Source organism: Oncorhynchus keta, chromosome 10 (assembly GCF_023373465.1).
Source record: "Oncorhynchus keta strain PuntledgeMale-10-30-2019 chromosome 10, Oket_V2, whole genome shotgun sequence".
NCBI lineage: Eukaryota > Metazoa > Chordata > Actinopteri > Salmoniformes > Salmonidae > Oncorhynchus > Oncorhynchus keta.
In genome coordinates this window covers 42,382,541-42,400,392 of record NC_068430.1, presented here as the reverse complement: position 1 = coordinate 42,400,392, position 17,852 = coordinate 42,382,541, and the positions used below count along the sequence as shown (strand labels likewise).

Genomic DNA, 17,852 nt, shown 5'->3' with positions numbered 1-17,852 from the left:
ATGAGCAGGGGCGCAGCCATGCGTGGGATTGGGAGGGCATAGGCCCACCTACTTGGGAGCCAGGCCCAGCCAAGAATGAGTTTTACAGATATAAATACTCCTCAGACAGCCAGACCCCCACACAGTCAGACAATCTTGCAGGTGAAGAAGCCGGATTACACACGGCCTGCAGTTGTGAGGCCGGTTGGAGGTACTGCTAAATTCTCTAAAATTACATTGGAGGCAGATTATGGTAGAGCAATTAATATTCAACATCTGGCAACAGCTCTGGTGGGTGGACATTCCAGATGTCAGCATACCAATTGCATGCTCCCTTAACATTTGAGATATCTGTGGCATTGTGTTGTGTGTCAAAATGGCATTTTATTGTCCCCAGCACAAGGTGCACCTGTGTAATGATCATGCTGTTTAATCAGCTTCTTGATATACCACACCTGTCTGGTGGATGGATTATCTTGGCAAAGGATAAACGCTCACTAACAGGGACGTAAACAAATTTGTGCACAAAATTTGAGAAATACGCTTTTTGTGCATACTCAACATTTCTGGGATCTTTTATTTCAGCTCATGAATCATGGGACCAACACTTTACATGTTGCATTTATTTTTTGTTCAGTATACACACACACACACATATTATATTAGACTAAATTATGTTTGTCATCAATGATGTAGCGTTTATGCTACCATGTTTTATTCAGGACCTATATTTTAAGCAAGTCAGTTAAGAACAAGTTCTTATTTACAATGACGGCCCAGGAACAATGGGTTAACTGCCTTGTTCAGGGGCAGAACATTTCATAATCTATTCTGCACAGTGACATCTTTATTTTCTACTTATGGCCTCATGAAAAGTTTGAATCCAGTCATAGTGGCGTGACTAAAGTGACCCGTGATGCGTCATGCTCAGGAGGAAATCAAAGTCAACTCATCCTAAACTTAAGCACAATAATAAACACACCAAAGATAACACACTCAGGAACAGTTTCAGATACATCTTTATTGAATCCCCATCTCTGTATCAATTAGACAGAGATGACAGACTCAAAAACAGTGTACAAAAACAGACATCTATAGAAAAGTATGCTTATATTGAAATATGTCCAAAGGTTTTATAACAAAACATGTAACTCCAATTTTTATTTTATTTTTTAAAGTTCAACGATCTTGCAGAGTACAGAGATAAAATACCAAGGTAACATACATATACAAATGTACATCTTCTGTGTGTGCATGTTTTTATGCGTACAAAAGTGTCATTGCAAGTCAATCTGCGCATGATTCACCATTTCAAGCGAAAGGTCCTTTTTTTTTATCTCGCGTTTCAAATCCACTGCCGTGCACAATCAGTATTGGGAAGGCACTTTGCAACAGACCAACAGAATAAGACAAGAAAACAGCAAAGGTAAGTATCCAAGCAATCAATCAAAACATCTATAAATTGAAGTACCAAAGCAGATGAGATAAATAAAACAATACCACCAGATGATTTGATTAGCATGTATGGGCGATCCCAAGTGTTGCCACAATCACCAATTATATAAGGGCATATTTCTAAACAGCGTCGTCTCTCACTTATCCAATAAATAACACAAAACAGGCCTTTAGAAATTATTTTTTACTCCATTCGCTGTGTGAAAAGCCTCACTATTTAGTGGGGATATAAAAAGAGCTTAATATGACCTAAACAGACTGATTGATCAAAGCCATGGGTCCTATCACTAAACTGGTAGTGTACACTACCAGAGCCAGGTAACAGCGCCGTGAACTACACCTGGGTTCAAATAGTACTTGATTTAGCTTGCCTGGCACAATAGAAGAGTCCCAAAAGTGCAAACCCACCCATCAGTCACTCCAGCCAGACTCAAGCAAATGCTTTTCAAGTACTTTTTGAACCCATGTCTTCAGTCAACAGTGAAACCTCCGTCACCATCCACACCCCCAAAAAACATTTATATCCAGAACAGTACACAGCAGACCATGGGTGTGCACTGTGAGGAAAACCTTTCAAATCAAACCACCACCACCAAAACCTACACCTCTTTCCATCATTGGCAAGGAAGGAAAAAAACATGTGTGTATATATATATATACACACACACAGGATCCCCATTAATTGACAAACTATTAAAATCAATTATTAGGTTTCATCACATATATACGCATTTCATATATACATATATATGAATGTTATATACACTCATTACAATCACAATATAACTATAAATAAAAGCAGGAATGTACTGAAAGTAATAGAGCAAAATTATCTGAAACAAATTAAAGATCAAAAGCCTTCTGGTTGATTACATTCTGAGGACAAAAGCACACATATCAGAGCACCAAACACGCACACACACACACACACACGCACGCACGCACACGCACACACACAGATATTTCAGCATACATACTATTCTTGTCGCTCCCTAGTAGGCCTCCCGTATCTAGCATAACTTAAAGAGTAAAATCAGCACAGCACATCGACATCTCAAACGTTGATTTATAAAAAATAAAACAACTTTGTGCACAACATGGACAGGGCAATCAATAAGTTAATAAAATATATATTCTACATTTCTCACGATTTCTAATAGTCAAACCTGAACTTGGTCCCTGTTGAATATCCAGAACTGATTTCACAAGTATGTGACTAACAAATACATCGGTTCTTTAAAATGTCATAATAAGAGAATACAACATTATCAAATGTAACAGCCATACTGAGGCATAAGGTTATATTCTTGCCCTGCAGAAACTGGTAGAATTGACTGATTATATTCAGTTGAATGGATTTGGTCGTACAACTGACTAGGTATCTCCCTTTCCTTTATATTCGGAGTTGGACTAGATGTCCATCTGCAGCCTCTTCCCATCAGAGGCTATGTCTGAAGTAAGGGGGAACCTTGGGTTCTGCAGCTGTGAAAACCATGTAGATAACAAAACATTTCAAAATGGCCCAGTCAACATATGTACTAACCCACAGATTACCAATATGACTACGACCTCAGGGTTTGTTCTGCATAGAAAAGTCTTGGCTAAATCCAAACAGTGAAAACGTTTTCAGTGTAAACGGCCAAAACCAGATATAACGTATGTTGAAAAGATAATGGACCTAGGCATATTTATTTTTCAAACAGATCCTCTTTGGATCTAAATAAAAAAAACTAGACAGTCAGGGATAAACTAAAATGTAAAAAAAAAAAATGTCCCCCATTGATTTTGTTTTAATGTTTGAGTCACTCAGCTAGCATAAGAATGTGCATAAGCCATGGTAAAGTGTGTACAATCGCAGGAAATCTCCCCCCTCTCTCGGTGCCCAATCGGGACTCCATGGCCACACCCACTGCCACATCCAATACCTAAGCCCCATTTTGATTGAGAAAAAACCCTGGACCAGACATAACAACAATAACAGCATTGACTAATATATGTTTCTTATATGTGCATGTGTTTGGTAATGGATCATAAGCGGATGGTCATGTCATAAACAATACAAATACAATAAAGACAAAAACATGACGGTAGACTTCAAAGACAGACAGCAGATTCAAAAAAGCTTTTGAAGTTGATTAATGTTAAAATGATTCACGTTTATGTACATTTTATATATTGCTATGAAATGGAACATTTATATTGATAGTAATAGCGAGGTCCATGACACAGAAAGGTAACAGAAGGTGATAAACAACGACAGTGAGAGATGATGCAATGAACAGCAAAGTAGTCTAAAGACAACATCATTCCCTTCCATCTGATAGGCTGAACAGACCTAGGGCGTACGGGTCACTTCCCCCCCAGGTCCATCCCACTATGCCCTGCCTCAGAGTCCACCAGCGACGAGGCAAAGGCAGACTGGACAATCTGGAAGCCAAACGACTCCAGCAGAGACATGTTCTGTTGTGGGGAGAAGGGCGAGCCCAGCGAAGGACCCAGCTCCCCCAGACCTGACCCAGACCCTGCAGCCACCACCAGACTCTTCTGGACCCCATGATGATGCACTCTGTTGACGTGCTTGTTGAGGTAGGATTTTGTTCGGAAGGTCTGGGTGCACTCGCTGCAGGGGAACTTTTTCTCTGGAGAGTCCTGGCTGGTCTTGGTTTTAGCACCACCTGGTGGCGACCCCGGCACTGTCCCAGTACCAGCAGAGGCTCCGTTGCAGGCGAATGGTGTCGGAGACCCAAGCTCCTCCCCCTCAGACTTATGCGGAGATTTCATCTCGTCGCCATTGGACAGCTCCCTGAAAGACGGCTCGTCTCCCTCAGATTCTCCCTGATGGGGACATTTCCCGGCATTCTCTTGCCCGTCTGAGGTAAAGACAAAGGGGGAGAGGGACAGGAGGTGGGAGGTGGGATGGGGAGTGTACAGAGTGGGTTGGGGAGAGGGGAAGGTCACAGGGAGAGTCAGGAAGCAGGGGAAGGATAAGGGGAGAAAGAAAAACATGAAAATTAGGCCATGCGCACAACACAAAATCTGGCTAGACCTCGAGGCAGCACTGCTCTTCACCACCATCACCTGCAACATGAACAGGACAGTTTAATGCTTTGTGTACTAACCATCTACTCCCATCTGCAGTATTCTTATAGTATTGCTTTTAAGTAGAATTAGTGACGGCTAGTGACGACTGTTCAACAGTCGGATGGCCTGGAGAGAAACAGCTTCTATCAGTCTCTCAGTCCCAGCTTTGATACACCTATACCTCTTTCTAGATGGTAGCAGGGTGAACAGGACGTGGCTCGGGTGGCGGAGGTCATTGATGATTTGCTTGGCCTTCCTTAGACACCGGGTGCTTTAGATGTCCTGGAAGGCAGGCAGTGTGCTCCAGGTGAAAAGTTGGGCAGACCGCACCACTGTCTAGAGAGCCCTGCAGTTGGGGACGGTGCAATTGCCGTACCAGGCGGCGATACAGCCCGACAGGATGCTTCAATGGTGCATCTGTATAAGTTTGTGAGGGTCTTAGGGGCTCAGCCTCCTGAGGTTGAAGAGGTGCTGTTACACCTTGTTCACCACGCTCTGTGTGAAGGGACCATTTCAGGTTGTCAGTGAAGTGTACACCGGGGAACTTGAAGCTTTTGACTCTCTCCACTGCGGCCCCATCGATGTGTATGGGGGCGTGCTATCTCTGCGGTCTCCTGTAGTCCACGATCAGCTCCTTCATTTTGTTGACGCTGAGGTAGAGGTTATTTTCTTGGCACCACTCCACCAGGGCTCTCACCTCCTCCCTGTAGGCTGTCTTATTGTTGTTGGTAATCAGACCTACCACTGTCGTGTCATCAGCTAACTTGATTGAGTTGGAGGCTTGCATGGCATTGCAGTCATGGGTGAACGGGGAGTACAGGAGGGGGCGGAGAACGCACCCCTGTGGGGCCCCGTGTTGAGGATCAGGGTGGCAGAGGTGTTATTGCCACTTGGGGTCGGCTCATCAGGAAGTCCAGGACTCAGTTGCACAGGGAGGGGTTCAGACCCAGGGCCCTGAACTTAGTGATGAGCTTGGAGGGCACTATGTTGTTGAAAGCTGAGCTGTAGCCGATGAACAGCATTCTTACATAGGAATTAGTCTTGTAGAGGTGGGATAAGGCAATGGCGAATGCATTGTCCGTGGATATGTGAATTGTACTGGGTCTAAGGTGTTGTGTAAGGTGGAGGTGATATGGTCCTTAACTTGCCTCTCAAAGAACTTCATCACGACAGAAGTGAGTGCTACAGGGCGAAAGTAATTTAGTTTAGTTACCTTCGCTTTCTTGGGTACAGGAACAATGGACATCTTAAAGCAAGTGGGGACAACAGACAGGAATACGGAGAGATTGAATATGTCCGTAAAGACTCCAGCCAGCTGGTCTGCCCATGCTCTGTGGGCGCGGTTTGGGCGCTATTTCTATGCTTCCCGTTCTTAAGTTTAGTTTTTGCATCTTTTACTTTCGGTTTAGTACACCAGCTTCAAATCGGCTGAAAATACATAATTTTTGGTTATTGAAAAGATATGTCTTAGTAGTTTAGACAGTACAATGACTCTCTACACTATGCATTGCTTGTTTTGTCACAAACTGAATTTAGGCAAACTATTAGAATTTTTACAACCAGGAAGTCAGATCGATTTCTGCATATTGCACATTTAACATGTTTAAAAGACTTACGTCGGCCGTGGAGAATGAGAGAACACAGTCCTCGTGAGTGTTGGGGGCCCGCGTCTCAATGTTGTTTTCATCGAAGTGGGCAAAGAAAGTCTTTAGCTCATCAGGGAACGAGGTGTCGGCGACATGGCTGGTTTTCCCTTTGTAATTTGTGATTGTCTGGAGTCTCTGCCACATATGTCTCGTGTCTGAGCCGTTGAATTGCGACTCCACTTAGTACAGGGACAATCGTTTTGCCTCTTGATTGCCTTACCGAGGTCGTACCTGGTCTGTTTGTAGTCGTCTATGTTCCCAGACATCTTACCATGGTTAAATGCAGTGGTTCTGGATTTCAGTTTTGCATGAATGCAGCCATCTATCCATTGTTTTTGGTTTGGATAAGTTCTATATCGTCACAGTGGGAAACACATCCTCTATTCACTCCATGATGAACTCAGTCACAGAGTCAGTGTATACGTCGATACTATTTTCAGAGACGACCCAGAACATTTCCCAGTCCGCGTGATCAAAACAATCTTAAAGCATAGACTCCGATTGGTCAGACCAACGTTGAACAGTCCTTATCATGGGAGCTTCCTGTTTAGGTTTCTGCCTATAGGTGGAAAGGAACAGAAAGGAGGCGTGATCTGATTTGCCGAAGGGAGGGTGGGGGAGGGCAGTCCCGGTAGGGAGAGTAACAATAATCCAGGGGGGTCTGTGTTGGGCGTCTAGCACAGCAGATGTGTTGATAGAATTTGAGTAGCGTTTTCCTCAAATTTCCTTTATTAAATCCCCAACTACAATAAATTCAGCCTTATGATATGCGGTTTCCAGTTTGCACATAGTCCACCAATTACCACAATCACATCATGAATCATTAATCATGAAACAAACCCCTGCACCTTTATTTTTCCCGGAGAGTTCTTTTTTCCTGTCCTCGCAATGGATGGAGAACCCCGCTGGCTGAATGGACAAGAACAACATATTTGGAGAGAGAGCCATTATTCTCTCGAAGGAACTCCTCAACCTGAGCTCTTCTACTTTATTTTCCAGGGACTGAATGTTAGCGAATAATATACTTTTAGGAACAGAGGGCACATTTGTTCAAATTATGCGGTAAACAAACATTCCGCAGTTTCATTCCTTTACCCAATAGATAATATGCTTTCATTGAGAGCAAAAAGTATGTTTCTTCCTTGTGAGTTTCAGGCAAAAAAACACAATTCTACACAACTGCTTTGTTGGCATTTCCTTACACTTAAAAGAGTTTCACCTGGAAACAAGTGTTGGTTGGTAGCAAGCAATGGCAGATTATTTTAGCTCTGATTGTACAATATCAGCCCAGAATATCTGATATGAAAAAGGCCAGGTTTAGGCAACTGTGATGGGGGTGTGAGCCACAAAAAAACTGAACTCATTATTAGGGAGCAGCAGTGGTTCGCGGGTCTGCGTATCCACATCCATACCCACACATGCAGTCAGAGGCGGCCCTAGCCTTTTGGAGGCCCTAAGTGAAATGTTGTTTCCTTCCCCCACCTTGCGAGCAAAACATTTTAGCAGCCCCCCCCTCTTGACAGTGGAGAGAAACAAATGAACTTTTAGAGTTCATTTCCTGCAATTCTACACATTTTTGCCATGGGGCGTAGAGAAAATGCAGCAGTTTTAAAGCAATTTGCTGCAATTCTACACATTTTGCCATGGGGCGGAGAGAAGATTTTGCCATTTTTAACAAATTGAATGTAATTCTACTCATTTTGCCATGGGGCAGATAAATAAATGACCAGTTTTACAGTGGATTTCCTGCAGTTCTACACACTTTGCCATAGGGTGGAGTTAAATGTTTGCAGTTTTTTATATGATATCTGAGTGAGAGACTAAAATAAAATATATGGGGCATCCCCGGTCAGTAATTCGACCATGATTACTTCAAGTTTAGATCGCTGGCTAGAGTAATTTACCAATCCAAAAAATGTTTGCTGACATGGGTTAATTGATTGACTGTCAGTGACTGACATAAGAGAAACTGCTGATGCAAAACCACATTTTTAAATTGCACCGTGTGTTTTCTGTTATTCTAACTCAACAGTTGAGTCCCCGAGTGAATACCTAAAAAAAAGGGCCTACAAAAGGGGGGGGTCACCAGTTGCCCATCCCTGAAATAGTCTATTGTATCAGTTCTTTTCACGATACCAAAACCACATCGGAACTACTCTTGCGACATCTCATGTCTCCACATCCGCTAACTTCTAGCGCTTATTTCCAGGAAAACTTACTCATGCATCCCGTCAACCAAATTTCCTTGACTCTTTATACCCATACACCCCTAAAGGTTGGAATCTCCTCATCCAACCAACCCTTTACAGTGGAACCCTTGTTACCCGTCCAATCAGTGGGCCTTGCTAGCGCCCAGGCACGGCCCAGCCCCCACCCTCCGGCTGGCCCGTACTGACCTGGCAGAGGCCCGTGGAGGGGTTGGAACCCAGGCGGGCCGGCAGAGCATTCCCAGAAATACGGAGCCCCCCCAAGACCTGGTTTCCCCAGTAGCAGCTCGGGCTGCAGGCCCAGGAAGGGAGGGCCGGGCTGGGGGAGAAAGCAGTGACCCTCTGCCTCTTGAAAGGTGACCAGCAGCCGGCGACTGGTGCACAGGTCTACACCACCGACAGACAAACACCAGGCCACCAACAGAAAGTAGAGTGGGGACAGCAGAGACAACAGACAAGGCCAGCGGAAACCATACAGTCAACGTAGTCCGAATGTTATCCAGACCTCACGAAGTCTTTCACTTAGTAGTTTTACTTTGTCCAGTGGAATGAAACTTTTTCCTGTATTACTTGCCAAGCCAGCAGACTGCTAGTCTTTTCTAGAGAATTGAGTGTTTGCAATGGTATTTATTCTCTGTCAAATAACTTTTTCCTTTAGGAAGTTTACAGCTATTCTTTATGCTATTTCTTTCTATTTCCTTTATAAAATATATTTTATCTTCATGAAGCATTTTTCCATTCTTCAATCCATACTCTTATCAGCTCCTCCAGGTCGCTTTAACCCTACTACTCACTCCTCTCGAACGGGGTTCTGTCTGCAGCACAGGCCCCTCATCTCATGCCAATCAGGCCAAAACAGTTGACCAATGGTGCTGAATGAAGATGCTATTAAAAGTGTCATGATCAGAGTCACACTACAATGGCATTCTACAGTTATTTATTCTAAATAAAAGCAGTTGGTCAATAGATTCTAAATTCTGGCATTGTCACATTTTGTCATTGATTTTAGATTGGAGATATGTAATCACTAGGAAGCCCATTTCTACAACCAAAAAAAAACTGTTTTTTGCGCAGCATCTAAACTTCTCTCCACATTGCTTTGGCTCTCTCTCGGAGTCGGACATACTGTACAGCAAAATCCATAGGCTGCTGCTGGTTGCCATGGCAATAATATAGTTGAAAAAAGCTCCATTGAATCCAGAGGAACATTGCACAGTACAGTATGACTCAATAGACATGCAACAACATTAGTGCATTGTTTGACCAATGGCCACACGGCGATGGAGATGACAGCAAGCGTTTTTAGACAGATTTCACATTGCCATGCTGAACAGACAGAGATGGGTGTGGCACTAAGGCTATTAGGCTTAACAGTCTATATGTCTGAGCCTTGATTTGGAAAATGGGGTGGCATACATACACCTATTCGTTGTAGATACTGCAGTGTCCAAAAATTTACCAAAAAGACACCAAAGGCTACAATTTAAAATGTTCCTTTCACCTTGATTAAGTCATCTTTTAACTTCAAGAACTAGGCCTATACAAATTCTAACCTATTGAGCAAAGTTATCCTTATTAAAAGATTCATTCGCATGATCTAAAAAATCTAAACGTGAAGTTCCCCATTCAACTTCTCACTTTCCTCACCCTCTCTTTGCCATAAAGCCATGCAGAAGAGCACCCTATTTAAAATGTTTGCGTTGTGCTCACCATCGTTGAGACACAGCATACAGGCTGGGTGTCATGTTTTGGCTGATAAATGTACTAAAATGTGAATACAATTGAAATGTCAACTTTCTCAAATGAAACCACAAAGATGGAAATCAGACAATGTCGTATTGAATGGGAATATACACTGTTTTAAATTATACTGTCAATATTCCATAGGAAACCTATTGAACTAGAAATATGCATAATAGAATAGACATTCAAATTGGTATTTGACGGTGGGTGGACCAGCCACCATCATTCTGTAGTAATTGGAAGTTAATGTTTCAATGGTGTACCAGATAAGTTGCAGTGGTCTGAAGGGATAGGTCCATTCTATGAATTAGATTTCTATGATCGAAATGACGCCCACCCTGTATTCAAGAGTATGCGGTGTCTCAACTGATGACGGGCACAACAAACACCTCAGGTGATGTAAAATAGGGCCTAAGCTTGAAGTCTTCACGGGTCAACCTGAACCGAATACCCGAGACCTGAGCGGGTCCAGGTCCAAAATTCTAACTATTCCCTTGGGTCCAGGTCAGGTCCTGTTTCATTGTCATTGGGTCTATATAACTACAGGTGATATACATATTGTACATATATACAGTACAAGTCAAATGTTTGGACATGTCTACTCATTGAAGGGTTTTTCTTTATTTATACTATTTTCTACATTGTAGAATAATAGTGAATACGTCAAAACTATGAAATAACACATACGGAATCATGTAGTATTCAAAAAAAGTGCTAAACATACCAAAATATATTTTAGTTTGACCGCAGAATGAAGGAAAAGCAGCCGCCAACAAGTGCTCAGAATATGTGGGCACTCCTTCGAGACTATTGGAAAATAATTCCTCATGAAGCTGGTTGAGAGAATGCGAAGAGTGTGCAAAGCTGTCATCAAAGCAAAGGGTGGCTCCTTTGAAGAATCTCAAAAATAAATATACTTGGATTTGTTTAACACTTTTGTTTACGACATGATTCCATAGGTGTTATTTCATAGTGTCTTGACTATTATTCTACAAGGTAGAAAAAAGTAAAAAATTAAGAAAAAACGTGAAAAGAGAAGGTGTGTCCAAACTTTTGACTGGTACTGAATATGTATGTATATATATTTTGGGGGGAGGAACTCAGTCGGGATCTTACTGTTGAGAGTTAGAATAGTAGAATACACAAGGTGCAACGTGGAGTAATCATGGTCGAATTACCGACCGGGGGGACCCCCATTGATTTTGTTAGTCACCCTCACTCAGATATCATATTAAAAACTGCTAACATTTATCTTACCCTATGGTAAAATGTGTAGAATTGCACAAAATGAGCTATAAACTTCAATTTATTATTTTTTGTCCCATGGCAAAATAAGTACAATTTAATGAAATTAGATCAAATAAATGCTAAATCGTCTCTCCGCCTCATGCTTAAATGTAGAATTAGAGCAAACTTGGTTTAAAAGTGCAACATTTTCTCCTTGCCCCATAGAACATTTAGTAGAATTTCAGGAAACTAACTCTAAAACTTCAATTTTCTCTCCACTTTCAAGAGGCTAGGGCCAGCTCTGTGTAGGTATGGATGTGGTTATGCAGACCTGCCAGCCACTGTGACCCCTAATGATATTTACAGATTTGTTTTGTGCCCACCACCCCCATTAAAGTTGCCCATCCCTTCTATAGCATATTTATTTTATGCTAATAAGGAGAATTTATTAACTTATAGAAGGCCTAGCCAACATATAAAGACCTATTAGTTAACCGGAAGAGAAACATGGCTGATAAACATACTTTTATTGTCACTCGGGTCTAGTCTGAATCCAAACCCGTTAGGGTACGGGTAGAGTCTAGGTCTGGCTGTTGTCCGGTCCATTCGTGTTCGAGTCTGATTATTCTCGGGTCTGGGTCCAACGTTTTGGAACAAAGAAGACCTCTAATCTAAGTTACAACATATGTTTACGCGTTTTTTGAGATAATTGACATTAAAAGGTTAAAAGAAAATGGCACAAACAGTTTAACAACCCTGTTTGTACACTTTCAAATCATATCAAACTCAACCGTTTTACTTTTTCAGTGTTGAAGACATGGATGTCTACCAATAGGCAAGAAGGTTCAGTTCAAATCAAATGGGGTGCAGTCAGAAAGTGCATTAATACAGAACGACCCTATACACAATATCAGCCAGGACAGCTATTTCAGCCAGCTTTGTAAGTATGGCGCTTCTTCTGAAGACAGTGTCCCTACCGTTAGCTGATGGAGGCGCAGAGAGCGGATAGATCCTTTGGCGTTAGCATTACTGCACAGGCATAGACAAGCATGCCTATATATTTTATGTGCGTATGTGTTTGTGTATGCTTGTGTTTTTGGTCAGGCTTTAAAAAGACAGACAGAGCAGGTTTTCCCCACAAGCAGCAGCAGAGCAGATTATGATCCATACAAAGCAATAAAGAGACATATGCTGGGGGGCAAGGTGGAGCGGAGCAGGGTGGGCGGCTGCTTGCCTTCCACTGCGCACTGGCGTCCCGTGTGGTAGAGGGCACCGCCGTGGTTCTGCGGCTCGGGGAAGGCACCGTGTGCTGGGGCGGTAGCGGGGAGCAATGGCGAGCCGTGGTGCGTTTTTACGTGCACCTTAAGGTAGGATGCAGTGGAGAAACCTGGAGACCAGGAGAAGAACACAGAACAAAAGGGCAGTGGCACTACACATCCAGCTGGGAGAGAATGGATGCTCCCTGTTGTCATGTACCCAAAGATGACTGTGGGACAACAACAAAAACTTGTTCCCACGTCCACCTTTCGTGAAACTGTTTTATATTTTCATGCAGACAAGCATAAGAGCTGGTACCAGGGATAATAATATGATTTTGTTGAACTGAGCTGAGCTTTTGGATGATGTAACAACCCCTCAAAAATAAATATGAAGCGCGTCTAACTTCAGAAGGAAAGGGAGAATGTGAACCTGCTAAAGGAAGGGTAACCTCAAGCAAGAGTCAAAAAATATTTAACCACTGTTCTCTCTTATCTAAGCTATTAGGCTTACCACAAGAATGACACCATCTCTCACCAGGTAACTCAAGACAAAAGAAGCTAGGTAAATGAAGACAAAAGAAGCCCAATAAAGTATTTTGGGGCAAAATTTCAGACCATAGGTCTAAAGACAAACGGCACCGGGGGGAGGCTCAGTAATTTAAATTACTGAGCTATATTGTATGCGCCAAAAAAATTGGGAAATTATATTATTTTATACATTCAATTTCTCAAAGAGAACCCCATACGAACTGTAAAACATGGTGGTGGATCTTTCATGTTAAGGGGATATTTTGCTTCCACTGGTCCTGGGGCGCTTGTTAAGGTCAACGGCATCATGAACTTTACCTAGTACCAGGACATTTTAAACAAAACCTGGTTGTTTCTGGCAGGAGGCTGAAACTTGGCCACAAGTGGATCATATGAAAATCCACAACGAAAATGGTTAATTGGCCACAAAATATGCATTTTACAATGGCCGTCTTAAGTCTATGGATGTGAAACCCATTGAAAAGCTGTGGTTTGAATTGAAGAGGGCAGTCCATAAGTGCAGATGACAGATACCAAGGATCTAGAAGGATTCTGTATGGAGGAATGCTCTAAGATCCCTCCCAATGTGTTCTCCAACTCATAAAACATTTTAGAAAAAGGCTGAGGTGAGGTTTTGAAAACAGGGTTGTCAATTCTACCCCTACCTTTGAGAAAGAAAAAAACATATTACGTGTTAAACAAAACCTCTTTCTTTCAGCATTTGTTTTAGTATAAAATCATTTCAATTTTTTTTGGCACATACAATATCGCTCAGTATTTGAATTATTTCTTTTATACACACATTTTTGCTCATCTTTATCAAGGGTGTAAATTATTTCAGACCCCACTGTATGTACTACCTTGCAGGTCACACATGTAGAAAGCAACCCAAGTTCTTTGCACCAGCTGAGGTAGTTACTTACATTATTAGATTTGAATAGTAAAAATATTGGTAGATCATCCTTGTGGCAAGATGGAAATACCATTCTGGAAGAAAGGCAGGTTAACAACAACAACAACAAACATACACATTTAAAGAAACAAGACACAGTTATAGAACGGAAGCTGCCATCCTGATTCTCCTGACATGTATGAGGAGATGATGCTGCACACGAGGTCTGAGGTTACCTTTGTTGCATATGCTACAGTAGTTGTGAGGTCCTTCACTGTGTTTCTTGAGGTGGTCGGTCATGTACGCAGCCCGGAGGTACTTCCCACATACCTGGCACGGGATCTTGTCCTCGTGGCAAGCCAGGTGGGACCGCAGACGATCTCTCGTAGCAAAGGAGGCATTACAAATCTGAAGAGGAAAATGCAGGTAAAGAGCATGCCCTCATACGTTACCTGTGGGCTTGGCGACGAATATGAAGCGAGGGCCAGCTAACGAGGGCATACGTTACCTACAGAAACAGTATTAATTTACCGTCAACCATATTCTAATCGACAAGAATGAGTATGTTTACATGCAACCAAATAATTCCATATTTAACTGATTATGGCAGTAGGCCGAATATGTCAATAGCCATAAACACTTTACTCTGCTTATTTTAAAGATGCACTATGCAAAAATCGCTCTGCCATTTCCTGGTTGCCAAAATTCAGTCCTCGTTTTTAGTTTATGTGACAAAACATGCAAGTATTGTGTAGAGAGTCACGGTAGTATCTAAACCACTGTGAAATATATTTTCCATAAACCAAAATATAGTACTTTCAGCTGTTTGAAGCTGGTGTAGAAAACCGAAAGTAAAAGATGAAAAAAAACTATACTTAAGAACGGGAAACAAAGAAATAGCTTTTATGGATATGTGGGCTTGGCGACGAATATGAAGCGAGGGCCAGCTAACGAGGGCATACAGGTAGCAGTGGTGGGTAGTATATGGGGCTTTGGTGACAAAACGTATGGCACTGTGATAGATAACATCCAATTTTCTGAGTAGAGTGTTAGAGGCTATTTTGTAAATTATGTAGATTAAGGCAGCCCCCCGCACCTCTGATTCAGAGGGGTTGGGTTAAATGTGGAAGACCCATTTCAGTTGAAGGCATTCAGTTGTACAACTGACTAGGTATCCCCCTTTCCCTAGTCAAGTGAGTAAAACAAAACTGAAAGTAAGCATCTTAAAAAAAGTTCACACGTAAAAACTTTGTATGTCTCAACTCAGAATCAAATAGTCTTTGCAAAAATAACATGGTATGTTGGTAGAATGTTTATTTTGATTGGGGATTCTCGCCATTTATTTCAGTCCCATCAGGTAGCCTGATTTCAGATGTGTCCATGTAAACTGTATAATTAGAGAAATAGTTTATTTTGCAAAGCACGTAAACGTTTTAAACAAACTATTTTATTAGTTTGTGTTGTCGTTGAGTAACCATATCCAATGACAATTCAATCATTAAAGCAAACACCACACTGACTGATTTGAAGTGTTGTTCATTCATTGTGACAAATATTGCATCCACATCAACTCTCCTAAGAGAATCCAGTTGTTACTATTGTCTCACCTGACACTTATGGGGTCTCTCTGTTGTGTGAACCTGCTTGATGTGTCCATTAAGATGGTCTGGCCTGAATAAAACAAACATAGGCATGTTGAGACAGATGCAGACAGTACAAGAATGATTCTGAGTAGGAAGACCATTTGTCTATATTTTCCCTCAGAACACAGAATTCTTAGAATAGAATAGGGAATGCCACTGGAAGTAGTGATGGTAATGTAGGTCTACCATAATAACTGTCCATAGCTCACCTTGAAAACCCCTTTCCACAGCTTTGACAGACGTAAGGTTTGCCCACAGATCCATCGTGTGACCGCACATGGTATGACATCCTATCCTTGCGCTTGAATCGCAGGCCACAGACATGGCACGCATATGGCTTTTCCCCGGAATGAGACAATTTGTGTCGGTTCAGGTGGTAGACATCCCGGAACACCTTTCCACAAATGTCACAGCCAACGTGACGTCTCGTCCTCTCTCGTTTACGGCTGATATCTACTGTTCCATGCAAGGGCATGCCATTCTCCAACAGACCGGGCTGACCAGAGTGCGTTATCAAGGTAGGGCCGCCTCCGCTACTCGCGACATGGCTGGACGCTCCATGCTGCGCTTCGTGATTTCTCAACCGCACAGCCTCTGTAAATGCTTTGCCACATATTCCACAAGGAAATAGCTGCTCAATGTCTTTAACGTCAGAGGTGCTGTGGTTATAATGTATATGCTCTATGGCTGTCGCTTTCTTTGGTCGTCCCCTGCCTCTCTTAGAACCCGGAGATCCCTCTTCATGGAACGGGTTGCCCGTCTTCTCTGATGGAGACACGGGCTGCAGAACTGGAATAGTGGACTGGGGGCTGCTATCCGAAACAAGAGTGTCATTGGCATGACTTCCGTCCACATTATGTGTGTGCCCATTGTTGCTATTTTCCAACAAGCCATTCCCATTTGACATGTCTACCGCTAATTTGAAACCCAATTCAGAGCCCCCCGTGGCACGGAACAAACTGACGTCGCCTCCTCGAGAGGGTGGTATAAGGATTTGTACATTGGACTGTTTTATTACTTCTTGGCATATCTCGATGACAGAACGCATTAACAGAAACTTAGCAGCTGTCATCAACTCGGGGAAACATTCCAATCGTACCACAATCCTAGAGGTGTAGACAAAGTCCAAAATGTCTTTAAAAACTTTGGGGCTTATCGTATGCATCTCGAGTTCTTTTGCCTCCCCGTCGCCCTCCGGTTGACGACCAAAAACGGACTCGAAGTACTCGCTGCACGCCGCCAGTACCGCCTTGTGGGCAGGGAAGCTCTCTTCGCCAACGCGCAAGATCACATCGCAAAACCTGCCTCCATCTTTCCTCTGAATGTTGAGGTTGTGTAGCATCTCCGCGCTATGATTGCTCACCTGATAGGTGTATGAAGAATTCCACGACTGCTCCGCTATTCTCTCCATGCCGAATTCATTCAACATCAATTTAGGTTAGCGACTAGGGGTGGCGAAACAAATAGTGTATAAAGCTCAATAGTCCGAGTAAATTAAATTAAAAAACACGACGACCACCCTTCCCTGTTTAGCATCTAAAATGTTAGCAGGGAAAAATGGCAGCCCCCCAGCTTCCTGTGAACTTTAACCTTTTTCGTTTCAAATGGGGGGGGATCATTCTATATTTCCACGTCGCTTTTAGATACTCGACAAAGTGTGTGTCTCATGTCAAATGTGTTATTCTGATACTACAGCCATTTAGCCGACAAGAGGTTTGGTTTTAGTTGTCAAATACATTCATAATATTTCTCTTCCTGGTTTCTCCCTTCATCTTTTTTTTTTTCTCCAACAAGCCCCCTCCCCCAGCCGCCGCTGAGGAAAGGCTGACCGTCTAGCTTTCAGAACAAAAAAGGGTGCGACCGTGCGCATGTTAGAATATAACAAAAACATTGAAGTTGAACTATACAGACGACTCCAATCACAACTTTGATGCGGCAATATTTTTTATGACACTAGTCTATAACACATGTATATGGCTTGCTGCCATTCACACATTGCAGATGCCTTGGAGAATTGCCCAATTTGAAAAGGCGCTACTCGCATATGCAAATAACCAGCTCACGACAGTAAGGCAACGAAATTACGAGAACCGAAACACCATTTGAAATGTAAAATTCCATGTTTATCGTCAGTTGCCACCCCGAAAGCAGAAAGGTAAACCAACCATAACATTCAATGAGACCCCCCCCCC

At 42.6% G+C, this 17,852-nt stretch overlaps 1 protein-coding gene across 3 annotated transcripts; it reads right to left on the bottom strand.

Annotated features, from left to right (window-relative positions):
* Window positions 1-980: 980 nt before the first annotated feature.
* On the bottom strand, window positions 981-17,226 carry LOC118388779 (POZ-, AT hook-, and zinc finger-containing protein 1-like). 3 transcript variants are annotated; one of them, XM_035778237.2, is made up of 6 exons: window positions 15,870-17,226; window positions 15,625-15,688; window positions 14,254-14,425; window positions 12,573-12,725; window positions 8,558-8,755; window positions 981-4,304 (listed from the first exon to the last, which is right to left on the bottom strand). In XM_035778237.2, exons 1-6 carry the CDS (start codon window positions 17,087-17,089, stop codon window positions 3,784-3,786), a joined length of 2,328 nt encoding a protein of 775 aa, XP_035634130.1. In that variant the 5' UTR covers window positions 17,090-17,226; the 3' UTR covers window positions 981-3,783. The 3 variants fall into 3 exon arrangements, with proteins under 3 accessions (XP_035634130.1, XP_035634131.1, XP_035634133.1); XM_035778238.2 differs by lacking the exon at window positions 8,558-8,755; XM_035778240.2 differs by lacking the exons at window positions 8,558-8,755; window positions 12,573-12,725.
* Between the last annotated feature and the right edge of the window lie 626 nt (window positions 17,227-17,852).

What these genes read in the sequence shown, in the direction of transcription:
- LOC118388779 (XM_035778237.2), bottom strand. Translation starts at nt 17,089, where the DNA reads ATGTTGAATGAATTCGGCATGGAGAGAATAGCGGAGCAGTCGTGGAAT. An exon ending in AGAGACCCCATAAGTGTCAG is followed by an intron (nt 14,426 to 15,624) that starts GTGAGACAATAG and finishes TTTCCTCTTCAG; the next exon opens with ATTTGTAATGCCTCCTTTGC. An exon ending in CCTCCACGGGCCTCTGCCAG is followed by an intron (nt 4,305 to 8,557) that starts GTCAGTACGGGC and finishes TCTTTACCTCAG; the next exon opens with ACGGGCAAGAGAATGCCGGG.